This window comes from Oryctolagus cuniculus, chromosome 3, assembly GCF_964237555.1.
Source record: "Oryctolagus cuniculus chromosome 3, mOryCun1.1, whole genome shotgun sequence".
Taxonomy (NCBI): Eukaryota; Metazoa; Chordata; class Mammalia; order Lagomorpha; family Leporidae; genus Oryctolagus; species Oryctolagus cuniculus.
This window is the reverse complement of record NC_091434.1, coordinates 11,933,563-11,948,250: the sequence shown is the minus strand read 5'-3', so window position 1 is coordinate 11,948,250 and position 14,688 is coordinate 11,933,563. Positions and strand designations below refer to the sequence as shown.

The 14,688-nt window shown below is 41.1% G+C and overlaps 1 protein-coding gene across 5 annotated transcripts in view; it reads right to left on the bottom strand.

Annotated features, from left to right (window-relative positions):
* The window catches only part of COL4A4 (collagen type IV alpha 4 chain), a 180,366-nt gene that overhangs the window by 63,626 nt on the left and 102,052 nt on the right, over positions 1-14,688 (bottom strand). For all 5 annotated transcript variants that reach the window (XM_070070110.1, XM_070070109.1, XM_070070107.1 and 2 more), the window contains 4 exons: positions 11,081-11,245; positions 8,496-8,585; positions 6,666-6,829; positions 1,086-1,158 (listed from right to left, as the gene is read on the bottom strand). In XM_070070110.1, coding sequence (XP_069926211.1) covers positions 1,086-1,158; positions 6,666-6,829; positions 8,496-8,585; positions 11,081-11,245 — 492 coding nt within the window. The remainder of the gene's footprint in view (positions 1-1,085; positions 1,159-6,665; positions 6,830-8,495; positions 8,586-11,080; positions 11,246-14,688) is intronic.

Here is a 14,688-nt window from a genome sequence, read left to right as displayed (position 1 = left end):
CCTGCCTGTGGGATGCCAAACATTCTCCTGGCCATGGGAAACAATTATGGTCTATAGGTACACACTTGCCCTAAGCTAATCAATCCTTTCTGAAATTACTGTTCTAAGTGGAACTGACAAAGTAAAGCTCTTGTTATCTTTGCTTATAAGAACTTGGAGTTGCCTAGGAGCATATACTCCACAGCCCAGAGAAAATCAGTCTAGCAAGAGAAACTATAGACAGCTCAAGGAAATATGAAAGATGCAAAGAGAGGTCCTGATGCCAGTAGAAGCCCTGGATCAGATGATCAGACTGTCTTGGTATAAATCCTACATCTGACCTTTCACATTTTGATTAGTAAAGTGAATAAATTAATTCTTCCCCTAAATTACTGTAAATTGAGTTTCAATCAATTACAACCAAAGAATCACACAGTGACTAAACCCTAGGCAAGAGAAAGGAGGTCTTGTTTTTTTTTTGTTTGTTTGTTTTTGTTTTTTTTTTTATTTTTTTTTTTTTATTTTTTGGACAGGCAGAGTGGACAGTGAGAGAGAGAGACAGAGAGAAAGGTCTTCCTTTGCTGTTGGTTCACCCTCAGTGGCGCTGCAGCTGGTGCACCACGCTGATCCGAAGGCAGGAGCCAGGTGCTTCTCCTGGTCTCCCATGGGGTGCAGGGCCCAAGCACTTGGGCCATCCTCCACTGCACTCCCAGGCCATAGCAGAGAGGTGGCCTGGAAGAGGGGCAACCGGGACAGAATTCAGCACCCTGACTGGGACTAGAACCTGGTGTGCCAGCGTCACAAGACAGAGGATCAGCCTATTGAGCCACGGCGCCAGCCAGGAGGTCTTGTTTCAAACCCAAGTTCACTCCAAAGAGGATTTGAACCTATGACAAAGGACCATTTCTCTTTGCAAATAAGAGATGTGTGAGGGGTTGAAGCTCAATGTTAATATAGCTTCTGGAGGATAGGGAATATTTTTAAGCAATTTCAACAATTGTAAGTTATACAGAATTGATCCATAGTCACAGGGGAAATTAGTGCAAGAGAATGGTCTATAAGTCATTCATAAAATGACAGGATGCTATGTGATGGATCATGCTCACCTTTAACTCTTGGTACAACCATGTTACCCTTTGCTCCTTTGTTGCCAGGTGGTCCAGAGGCACCAGGTTTTCCCTTGATGAAAAAATCAAAGCAAGTAATTAGATTAATCGTGATGGGTCAGAAGTTATTCTCATTTTTGTGTATCTAATCTTTTTCTTCTTCCCTCTCAAATCTTATTAAAGATTCCTGGTATTCTCAGTCTCTTTCTTTTCCCTGCTTTCCAAGGGGTTCCATCTTATAAAACTCTTTAATTGCATTTAACAACTGGTAAAATCTGAACAAGGCCTATACCTGAATTATTAGAAATGTGTCAGGGATAGCATTGTGGCACAACAGGTTAAGCTGCTACACTTCTGATCCAGCTCCCTACGAATGTACCTGGGAAGATATCAGTATAATATGGCTAAGTAATTGGGCCCCTGCCTCCCAGGTGGGAGACCCAAATTGAGTTCTAGGCTTCTAGCTTCAGCCAGCCCTGGCTGTTACAATTTGGGGAGTAAACCAGTGGAAGGATAGTTTTCTCCTTTCTCTCTTTCTCTCTCTCTTTCTCTCTCTGTAGTTGCCTTTCAAAAAATAAATATTATACTTTGTGTGTCTGTGTGGGTGCAATCTGTTGAAATCTTTACTTAGTATATACTAAGTTGATCTTCTGTATATAAAGATAATTAAAAATGAATCTTTTTTAACTTTTATTTAATAAATATAAATTTCCAAAGTACAACTTTTGGATTATAGTAGCTTTTCCTCCCCATAACCTCACTCCCACCCATGACCATCCCATCTCCCATTCCCTGTCCCATCCCTAAAAATGAATCTTGGTGAAGAATGGGATGGGAGAGGGAGTAGGAGATGGGGTGGTCTGAGGGTGGGAGGGTGCTTATGGGGGGAAAAGCCCCCCCCATAACCAAAAAAAGTTGTACTTTTAAATTTATATTTATTAAGTAAAAGTTTAAAAAAATAAATGAATGAATGAATAAATAAATCTTAAAAGCAATAGAAATGTGTCAATGTCCTGTGGTTATATATCATTAAGGGAAGTTAGGAACACAGTACATGGGATCTCTCTGTGCTACCTCTAGTGAGTCTTGAACTATCTCAAATAAAAATTTACAATGAAAAAAGTTTAATTACCTTGGGCTTTTTAATGTGTAATTGAAAGAGAAAGGGAAGGTAAGTTAACCACAAGAACTACAGGTAGACATTTAGGGATAAGTGTGTGATTAATAAGTCATGGAAATAATGAGATAAGAGAAACTGATTAGGGAGAGAAGGGAAAATAGGGCCTTTGTTGTAGCAAATATATTTCTCCTGCAAATGAGTAAATAACTAAAAATAACTAATTTTGGTTGATAAGCTCATCATCTTTTGAACTAAGCATTTCTCTGAGACTGGATTATTTGAACAGTGCTTTCTAAGTGTTACATATCATTGAATACTAAAACCACATAACAATTTGGAAATGCACTGTTGACACAGTGGAGAAGCTAAGCATCATACCAAACACTGTTACAGAAACACTCCACACAGCTTAAGTTTGCATATCTAGTGACCTCAGCAATAAAAAAGCACAGCCAGGCATCTGGCAGGGGTAAAAATGAGCAAACTCGGCTTGGCTCACACAGATGCTGCTTGCTTTTCTTATTTTCATACAATCTAACAATGTGTTCAAATAAGTATAATTACCTTTTTAACTGCCTCAGACTCATGTATAAGCTGTGAGCTATTTATAAAGAGGAAGAGAGGCACCAGTACAGAGAAACTCAGTGGCAGCCTAAAGCACATAATGATGAAGATGCCAAAATTGTACACAACAAGTGCAAAAGCACAACAGGATAAAATGGTTGGGAGCCATTCAATGTTGATAAAAAAAAATAGCTCCACACACTCTGCTTAGTATCCTGTAGAATGTCAGTACAGTACAGCATCCTGTTTATAACAATGTCTGTGAGACAGCAGAAACATGGATAGGACAAATTTCTTAGTACAAATAGGTAAGTTAGAGAGAACAGGGACTTTAGGTATCATAATGTGCTACTGTGGATTGTTGTTTTAATTCTTATTTTATTGTATATGCCTAATCATAAGTAACAATGGGAATGCACCCAAGTGTATGGCACCTAGGACTTCATCCAAGAGATAAAGAAAAAAATACTCTTCTGAAGGATTAACTATCAGGACAGAAAGCTGTTCACATAAAAAAAAAAAAGGGCTACAGTAGCATGCTTGAAAAAAACATCATGGTACCATCAAAAAATGACCACATCCTGGAAGCCAGGAAGCTTATTATTGAGTGCATTGGAGATGGAGACTATACTGAGAATTGCTCTAATGGTCTAGAGATGCAGAATTTCAAGTACTAGAGTCAGACTATAGAATCATTTGAGCCCATGAGAAAGCGAAATCGCCACTGCTGCTTTGGATTTCATCATAGAAACATTTTCGAGAACTACAAGTTACCAGGCATCACCCTGAGTACTGAGGATACAGTGCCTTTGTGGAGCTTAAGTTCTAGCGAAACAAATGTTTAACCAAAGAGATTCCTGGAGCAAAACTTAGCAGCTTTGGGATTTAGGGCTACTTTTCACAATTCTAAGGCTCAAGGTCACTAAAGATTTTTGTTAATATAAAAACAAAAGCCTCACAGCAACAAAAATTCCTCTCCACCAGACATGTACAAGATGCCTCATACACAGTCTGGATCAGAGACTGCAGCCGCAGGTTCCCCAGAGGCCACACCCTCCAGGGAAACAGGTGGCTGGGCTTAGTGGGGACTGGAAGCCTTACAATTGCCCTGACAGGCACAGCCACTGCAGCAGTGAGAACACACTAACTTCGTGCTCATTAACTTCCCATTTCTCAAGAGAAACCATAAATCTCATGTTCATAATCCAAAACAAACACCCAGGCAGTTTGGATTGAGCACTTGAGTTTGCCCTGCAAACTCTTCAGGGGAAGTGACCCTGGCTTCTCATTCACTGGCATGTACTTGATAGCTCTGAAAATGTATTACCAAACAATTCTTACCCATCAACCCACATGGTGAACAATGTTTTATCCATTTTGTAAGTGATGAGACTGAAGCTCAGGGAGACCCCGGAGTACACAGATGTCAAGAGATGAAGACAGGAAGCCGGGTCTGCTTGCCCCAGGCCCAAGTGCCTTGCAGGGTAGCATCTTGATGGGAAACCCCACCCCACGGAGTACTCCCTGGCCAAGGCAATGAATACAAAAACTTGGTTCAATCAAAGAAAAAAAAAGCAAAGACTTTAAGTCTACTGCTCTGTTTTCTACTTCCCTACCATTCTGTGGCTACTGTGGTCAGGGACCAGCAGCTGAGGAGGTGGGAGAGCACCCAGTAGGGATTTTCTGTGATTCCTTCCTGCTCTTTCTGTGCCTTCCTGTGGGGAGCAACCCGGACTAGACTGTTACTGGAATTAAGACTTATTCTATGCATCTGCTCTCCCACAATATGGCGCTGGGAGAGAAGAAAACAGCTTCTGCACAGCTGCCTCCAGTTCAGCCAATAAACTGTAGGACTTGCTCCTGATTGGAGGAGAGCAGCGTACTCGGCGTGTGGGCAGCCGAGTTAGGATTGGCGGAGGAGGACTATAAAGGAGGAGAGAGACGGCATGCACCAGGAACATCTAAGGGGAACATCTAAGGGGAACACCTGTGCAGCCCCCGAGAGAGCCGGCCGGCGGTGTGCCGCTCCCCTGCGGAAGTGGGGAATGTGGCCAAGGGGAACTGCCCTTCCACGGAGGTGGAAGGGACAGTAGCCAACCCGGGAAGAACCAGCAGCAAACCCGGGGAGGGCCGAGCAGACGAAAGAACAGCGCAGGGTCCTGTGTCGTTCCTCCACGAAGAGGGGGAGCGACACCTTCCTGCTTCCTTTCCATTCCCATTCACAGAACCCAATGGTGTGATCCTGGTCCTCAACTATGACCACAATGTAATGATTTTAATGCAGAGATGTTACATGGACAGAATCACATACAAAACAAAGACATCAGAAATATTGTCTGTCTAAAAAACGGTAAGCCCTAGAACAAGTGGATTAAGTGAACTTCATCCATGATAACCCTGAGTAAACTACTGGTGCGTACTCAAAGATGTCAGCTCTGGGAAGAAACTCCACACAAAACCATAAAGATATCTCAGAACCATTATAATCTTCATTAAGAAATTTAAGTAGCAACACACACCCAAAATGACCATTGCAGAATGTTGAATTTAAAAAGACTATAATAGCAAACTACTTAATAACTGCAACCATATTCATTCAATCCCTGGGCATTAACAGCCTAGCATCCTATTGAGTAGACTTTGCAAGTGTGCTTTGTACATTTGACAAGGATAGGGCTGAGATTTTCTGGGAGATAGCTAGGCTCCAAGTTGCCCATGGATTGAGCCTCTTTCATAAGGAGAGGACAGAAGAGCCATCCCAGCCCCTAGAGAAGTGACCCAGAGGCAGTGACTGTATTCTGAGGGACCGGGTAGCTGAAAGGCTGTGGTTCAACCTGAGTCATTGATAACCATCAGCGCTCATGCACTCTCTGGCACTAACCATCACATCAATCGAGAAAGCCAAGATTCACATTCCTATTCTGGCTCTCTCCTTGGAATCTTTCAGTTGACTGCCACTGTCCACTTAACCTCTCAATGTGCTGGTCTGATGGGCACCTCAAATTTAAAATGTCCCAACAAGACTGCTTCCTCCCCCCAGAGCCTGTACTTCTGATGCCTTCTCCATTTCAGTGTATGACAACTGCCTTCTTCCAATGGCTCAGGTCAAAACTCTTGGTTCTGTCCTCTGTCTCTTTTTCTTGTATCCTATGCCCCATCCAACAACCAGTATGTTGGCTCTATCTTTAAAATATGCCTAGAATCTGACCACCTCTGACTACAGCCAGTACTCCACATTACTCTATCTGCCACAGCATCTTACCAGCTCTACTCAGCAGCCTCCCAGCTCATTCCCCTGCTTCTTCCCTTGTCCCTCTGGACCACAGAGCAAGTGATACACTTAAAACTAAACCCAGATTCATTTTCTTTGTCTCCTTCCCTTCCTCCCTCCCCTTAAGACCCCCCAAGTTGTTCCATGTCATCCAGAGTAAATACTCAGATCTGACCCTATAAAAAAGCCCTATAAAGCCCTATGTTCTGTAACCCCTCCTAGGCTCCAGCCTTCTCTTTGACTTCATTTGTTCCTGTCCTTCCCCTCACTCTCCCCACTCATGCCACACTAGATGGTGATGGGCTTTGTCACCACCTGTCATACTAGTCTGTGTCCTCTCTGAAGCTCCAAGGGGAGACTGATTTCTGCTCCCTTTTGTATCCACTCCATCTGGAAGAGTCTGGGAAGTAGTGAGCACTCAATAAATACTACTTAGTTGAATAAATGAATTATGACTGGATGGATAGATGGATGGATAGATGAATTAATACAGATTTTTTAGTCATTAATATGATTATAGGTTCAAACCTTAAGATATATATCACTATAAATTATAAAAAGGCACATGGAATTCTGTATCTGTCTCTCTTAATTAGAAAGACTGTGACAAGCAAGAGTTACTCACTGGTGTCCCTGGAGATCCTTCAGCACCAGGAGGGCCTGGATCACCTTTTTCTCCAAGCCAACCAGGGGGTCCCAAGTCCCCCTTACTGCCATGCCTCCCAGGAGATCCTGGAGGCCCAGGGGGGCCCCCAGGACAATGCCTGCAGGCACAGAGTCCTTCGTCTCCTAGACAGAAGATAAAAGGCAGTTTGTCATATTTCCTGTACAAAATCCTCAACAAGAGCTTTACTGCTTAATGCAATACCAACAGTGCAAAGAACAGAAATGATCTGATGTGTACAATTCTTATGCAGGCATTTGATAATATGTGAAGTGGGGGCTGGGGCAGTGTGTGGCACGGTATGGGATATCCAGACAGGGGACATGTGGGATGGGTTTATTATTTCTCAACAAGCGGAGTGTTTTGTGCCTTAAAAAAATCATCCTGGCACCGTGGCTTAGCGGGTAAGACCAACACCTATGGTGCCATCATCCCATATGGACACTGGTTTGAATGCCAGCTGTTCCACTTCCAATCCAGGTCCCTGCTAATACACGTGGGAAAGCAGTGGAAGGTGGTCCAATTCCTTGGGCCCCTGCCACCCACATGGGAGACCTGGAAGAAGCTCTTGGCTCCTGGCTTTGGATTGGCCCAGCTGCAGCCATTTGTGGAGTGAATCAGCAAATGGAAGACCTCTCTCTCTCTGCCCACCCCCCCGATCTGTAACTCTGCCTTTGAAATAAATAAATAAAACTTTAAAAATCATCCTGGCAAATTCTGGGGAACAGCTGATGTCTAAATACTACTAAAGAAACAACTTGTTATTTTTAAAAGTTAAAATTGGCCTTACTGAAGAAACCAAATGAAATTAAAATAAATAAAATAAATTGCTTAGAGCATAAACCCTGAATGGTTAGGGATACAAAATATTATTTGAGAGAGCATTATTTTCATTGCATTTAAAGTTGAAAATTCACCACAAGGCATTTGCTAATCACCAGGAATGTCAGTCTTAACACACCTGTAGGAAAGTCATACTCCTCAGCTGTGTTTGTATTCTCATACCCAACCAACCTCAGGTCAAAAAGACACTGAACAATTTAGAATGGAAAACACAGAGTAACTGACTTTTTTTTTTTTTTTTTTTTTTTTTTTTTTTTTTTTTTTTTTTTTTTTTTACAGGCAGAGTGGACAGTGAGAGAGAGAGACAGAGAAAAAGGTCTTCCTTTGCCGTTGGTTCACTCTCCAATGGCCGCTGCGGCTGGCGCACTGTGGCCAGCACACCTTGATGATCCGAAGCCAGGAGCCAGGTACTTATCCTGGTCTCCCATGGGGTGCACAGCCCAAGGACTTGGGCCATCCTCCACTGCACTCCTGGGCCACAGCAAAGAGCTGGCCTGGAAGAGGGGCAACCGGGACAGAATCCGGGGCCCCGACTGGGACTAGAACCCAGTGTGCCGGCACCGCAGGCAGAGGATTAGCCTATTGAGCTGTGGCACCAGCCTGTAATTGACTTTTGATAAATGTGGGAGATATGGGGCCCACCCACAAAAGGTGGTATGAAACATCAATACTGTGCTATCTGTGCCACTTTCGAGGAATCAGGGAGACCCCATGCAAAGTCCTCATTTGGGGATAAATTTCACGGCAGGCTGAGTGTCTCCTTTATACTCCAACATAGAAAGTTTTGACTTTTTGGTGACTTTTAGTCACATCATAGCACATAAAAGAGTGTACCTAGGAGGAGTAATAAATCTGAATGTGATGTCACATTGTATATCTCATAAATGCCACCCCCAATTCTCGCCATGTGGTTGTCCTAGAGAAATTCTGCCTTAGGTTCCTACTTGCCTTTTTCTCCTTTTAAGCCTCTTCCTCCTGGAGGACCCACATTGCCCTTTATTCCATGTGGTCCCGGGCGCCCAACACGACAATATACCACTGTGTGGTGGGGAAGGGGTGGGCAGAGAGAATTACACACAAATTGTAAATGTTTCCTACAGAACAAACTGCTCTTGCATTCACACCCATTTCCCCTGTGGTTTCCCTCCCAGTCCCGTTCTTTGTTCCACTCTTTTCCTAGGAGTCTTTCTCTCTGTTCTAAGAAAATAAATACATATAGACCTAATAACAGTCATGGCATGCTTCTCCTCCTGTGACCATTTATAAAGTCATCCTTAATCTCAGCCTTGAATTACCAGGCTGCAAAACAAAGTAATGAATAACAGAAACAAACAAACCTAGCAAAACCAAACAAATTTAAAACATTGAGTCAGCGTATGGCAAAGATATTCTTCAACTATCAATCATTAGTTAATGAGAAAGCATAAAGCAGGCCTTGCAAAAGCAAAATTTCAGAGAAAGCAAGTTAAAAATGACACATAAGATGCAAACAGTATTCTCCCCAAATCTCAGTAGAAGACAGAGAATAAAAAAGTATAAAGAAAAGGGGAGAGGAACCAGCAGCAAAAATTTGTAGAAGGATTTAATAGACCCAAAAAAGCAGAACTAATTCTGAGCAGGCAATGGGTAAATCTAATAAGGAACCAACTTTTCATCAGAAATGTACCCTAGAGCTCAGGAAGTAGAACTTTGAGGCTCATAATAAAGAACCAATTAGATCTGAAGATAGCTTTCCCAAAATTGCAACAAGAAATAACAACATACAATGATAACAGTAACAAGAAGAATTGGAAGAAAGAAACAATGTAGCAAGAAGAAAACTTTCAAAGGAAAATATAATTAAAATAGTAGGAGAAATAGGTATTCCTCCCCTGAACACAGACTGCAAAAAGAAAACAATAAATGAGAAGGCGAGAACAACAAAGTCCTTGGAAATCATACACAGAATATGTATCTTATGATAGCAGAAATTTAAAAATTCATGAGAGTTAGAAGACAGTCATTCTGGAAATCTCCCAGAAGATGTTACAGAAAAATGAGGAGGCAGAGAGTAAAGGGGGAGGGGAGGTGAGGAGACATGTAGGATTTTTCTACAAGATGTAGACTAGTTTTCTACAAGAAGATATAAAATACAAAAAAGAGGAAAAAAGAGGGGGAAATGGAGAAATGTTTCAATGGAATAGTTTACAAATGTGTTCCAGAAAAGAGGGACATATCTTGGATTGAAATTGTCCAGAGTGCCTGCAGGTAAATGAAATTATACATACACAAAGTCACATACTAAATTTAACACACCAGAAAACAAAGAAAAGCTCCTTTAAGATTCCAAAAATAAGAATCAGTTTCAAACCAAGAATCAAGTATCTAAATGCTGCTGGACTTCTTGGTAGCAATGCTGGAGGTCAGAAAACAGAAAACTCCTAAGAGTAAAGATTTCCAAACCAGAATTTAATATTTAGCCAGATTATCAAAGTCCTCAGTAGAGAAAGGCATTTTCAGGCAAGTATGATTCCCCCAACTTTATCCTCTTATTTATACCCTTTCTTGGGCAGTATAAAATGAGAGGGTAGACCACCGGGAGTAATACATGCTGTTGGAAATGGAGGATGTGGAGAAGTGGAGTCAGGAGAGAGAGAAAATTCTGAAGACAAAGGTAAAGGAAGATCTCAAGAGAGCATCTGAGCAACAGATCAAAAGTGCAACCTGACCTAATTTGAATAAGCAAAAAAAAAAAAAAATACTCCAGAAGAGATTTATTCAAAGAGATAATACTGATAGAATATTTAATGAGGTAGAGTACATAATGATGAGATTTACATAATACTGGATGATTTGAGGTTAAGTTAATAATAGGTATGCTAAAAGCCAAACAAAAATACCAAGAAAAAAGAAAACAAGATAATTTGTAAAATGTTGTCTGGAAAAGCAATAATACATACTATTATATGGCTCAGCTAGTGCATTGTACTTATACAACCATTCAGTGTAAACACTGAATGTTTATGTAAGCAAAACTATAGCAATAAATGTATCAATAGCTGTAGAAGTAGAAAATGTACATATTTTTTGGAGTGATGATGAATGAAAGCCCAACTTGATTTCTGTAGGAGGAAGTCAAAAGATAATGCTCAAACTGAAATATTAAGAAGTAGCAGTGCAAGTATGCTGAATGGCAATAGAGAAGCAAACAAGAGATCTGGCTGCAGGGGTTGTAATCATGGCCTCTGAAGATGAAGAAGCAGGAACGGGGTTGCACTGATTTTTCAGTTCCTCAAAACAGACCTGGTAGAACAGTCTGACTCTCAAGCCCAGTACTATATAATGCTGATAAAAATAAAAACCATACTTAAAACTGTATTAACTTACAAAATTCTATTCTTCACTATTAAATTCACAATGGAACAATTGCACATATCATAGTCTAATTTCATTTTGTTTACACAAGAGCTTTAACTTTTAACATATTTAGAAATGATACCACAGATGTCCAAGGCAGCATAAACACTACTGAACGTGAACAAGGAGAACTTCACCGTCTGATCCTGGGGGGCCTTGCAGTCCTGGTGCTCCAGGAAGGCCGGGTGATCCTGGCTTCCCTGGTATTCCGGGAGCAGAATCAGGTCTCCCAGGAATGCCAGCTGCCCCTGGAAGGCCTGGAGAACCAGGAGACCCCTGTGGTCCAGGGGGTCCCATCATGCCTGCAAAAGAAATTGAGAATAAAAACAACATTTATTCTCAAAATACATGTTTCTGTAGAAGAAATCAAAGTCAGTATGTTCTTCCTTAGATCACAGACTTTTTAAGGGAAATTGGTGGAGCTGGAGAACACTGTGCTCAGTGAAATCATTGCATGACCGCACTTTTATTCAGAATCTCGTATACAGGAGTAGAATGATAGCTGTCAGGGACTAGAGAGTGTGGTGAATGGAGTAATGTTGGCCAAAGGGTAACAAGTCTCAGTTATGCCAGATGAGTAAATTCTGGGGACCTAATACATGGCATGGGGATGATAATTCACAATTCTGCATTGCAGCTATTTTTTCTTAAGATTTATTTGAGAGGGAGAGGCAAGGGCAGAGAAAGAGAGGTCTTCCATATGCTGGTTCACTTCCCAGATGGCTGCAATGGTCAAAACTGGGTCAGAAGCTTCTTCTGGGTCTCCCAGTTGGGTACAGAGGCCCAGGGACCAGGGCCATCTTCTGCTGCTCTCCTAGGCACATTAGCAGGGAGTTGGATCAGAAGTGGAACAACCGGGACTTGAACCAGTGCCCATATGGAATGCTGGCACTGCAGGCTGTGGCTTTACCTGCTATGCCACAGCTCTGGTCCCTGTATTGTAGCTTTGAAATTGCTAGGAGGGTAGAGCTTCCTTACTTACTTAGTAAGTTAAATCTTACTCCCCTGCACCCTCTACCACCACACACACAGAGCAGAACTATGTAGAAGTGGCAAATATGCCATCAGCTAGAATGTGACAGTCATTTTCCAGCATATATGTATATCGTAAAATCAAGCAGTAAATTTTAAAGATATACAATTTTCATGTCAGTATATTGCAACAAAACTGCTCCTTATTCTAGATGACAGTGCTCAGACGAAGTAGAAAAAAAAGAAGTGATGGGGAAGAGTGAGGGAGAAAACAGCAGAGGAAACTCTGTGTAAACTGGAGGAACACTGTGGACCTATGTGACCCGCACAATTTAGGAACCCATCAGGAGAGAGCCTCCACACCAGCATGGGAGAGTGAGGTATTCCCTGAAAGCAGACACTCCACTAATTTACTCAGACATGGTTCAAAGATAAAAGACACTAAAGAAAAAAAAAACACAAAGAAGAAACAAATGAACATCCCCACAAATGCCAAATAACAAACACATCAATCCAAGAAACAAGAATAACAAAGACAATATGAAACCCCCAAAAGAACAAAACACCTCAATAGTAGATTGTGAAGATGATGAGACTGAAGAAATGCTAGAAATGGAATTCAAAAAATTTATCATAGGATTAGTTAGAAGTAATCACAAACAAATTCATGAACTAATGCAATCCACACATGGCATGAAAGAAAATTTCTCCCACAAAATTGAGATCTTAAAGAGAAGTCAAAATGAAATCTTGGAAATGAAGAATACAATAGAACAAATAGAAAATGCAGGGGAGAGCCTTAACAACAGAATCGGTGAAGCAGAAGAAAGAATATCTGACTAAGAAGACAAACCACAGAAAACTATGCAGTCATACCAAACACAAGAAGAAGAAATTAAAAAACTAAAAAACACTGTTGAGAATATATAGGATACTATTGAATGATCCAACATATGGGCTCAAGGAGTTCCTGAAGGCATGGAAAGAGAGAAAGGATTAGATGGCCTTTTAATGAAATAATAACAGAAAATTTCCCAAATTTGGAAAAATAAAGGGACATCCAAGTACAAGGCAGCACACAGAACCAATAATAGACATGACCAGAAAAGATCTTCACCACGACATATTGTAATTAAACTCTCCACAGTAAAAGACAAAGAAGAGATTCTAAAATGTGCATGAGAGAAACACCAGATTATGTTCAGAGGATCTCCATTAGACTCACAGCAGACTTCTCATCAGAAAACCTACAGTCTAGGAGAGAATGGCGAAATATATTCCAAGTCTTAGGATAAGAAAACTGTCAACCCAGAATACCATAAACTGCAAAGCTCTCATTTGTGAATGAAAGTGAAATAAAGATTTTCCATGACAATCAGAAAGAATTGGTCACCAACCTTCCTTAAACAGAAGATATCTGTTGCCTACAATAAGCACATTCAATCAACAAAGATGCACACAGACTGAGAGTGAGAGGATGGAAAAAGACATTCCAGGCTAAAAGAAACCAAAAAAGAGCTGGTGTAGCCATCATAATATAAGACAAAATAGACTTTAACAGAAAAACTGTTAAAAGAGACAAAGAAGGACACTAAATAATGATTAAGGGATCAATTCAACAAGAAGATGTGACTATTATAAATATATATGTACCTAATTATATGGCACCTGGCTATTTAAAAGAAATGTTAAGGGATCCAAAGGGAAACATAGATTCAAATGCAATAGTAATGGGGGACTTTAATACCTACCTTTCAGCAGTGGACAGATGAACCAGACAGAAAATCAGCAAGGAAACAGCAGCTAACTGATACATAGAGCCAATGGATCTAAGAGATATCTATAGAACTGTTCATCCTACAGTTGTAGAATACATATTATTCTCACCCGTGTATGGAACTTTCTCTAGGGTTGACCACATGCTAGGCCATAAAATAAGTCTTAGCAAATTCCAAAAAATCAAAATCATACCATGCATCTTCTCAGACTACAATGCAATGAAGTTGGATATCAGCAACTCAGTAATCTCTAGAGCATATGCAAACACATGGAGAATGAACAACATGCTCCTGAATCAACAGTGGGTTATAGAAGAAATCAAAAGAGAAATCAGAACTTTTCTGGAAACAAATGAAGACAATACAACAAATCAGTACTTATGGGATACAGCAAAATCAGTGTTAAGAGGAAAGTTTATAGCAGTAGGTGCCTACACCAAGAAATTGGAAAGGCGCCAAATAAACTATCAATGCATCTCAAGGATCTAGAAAAACAACAGCAAACCAAACCCAAAAGTAGTAGGAGAAAAGAAATAATTAAAATTGGATAAAAAATCCCGGTTGCCCCTCTTCCAGGCCAGCTCTCTGCTGTGGCCCGGGAGTGCAGTGGAGGATAGCCCAGGTGCTTGGGCCCTTCACCCCATGGGAGACCAGGAAAAGCACCTGGCTCCTGGCTCCTGCCATCGGATCAGCGCAGTGCGCCGGCCGCAGCGCGCCAGCTGCAGCGGCCATTGGAGAGTGAACCAACGGCAAAGGAAGACCTTTCTCTCTGTCTCTCTCTCTCTCTCACTGTCCACTCTGCCTGTCAAAAAAAAAAAAAAAAAAGGATAAAAAAATCAACAAAATTGAAACAAAAATACAAAAGATCAGCAAAACAAAGAGCTGGTTTTTTTTGAAAAAAAAAAGAAAAGAAATTGACACCCCTTTGGCCCATCTAACCAAAAAAAGGAGAGAAAAGATCCAAAATCAAAAAATTAGAGATGAAAAGGAAATGT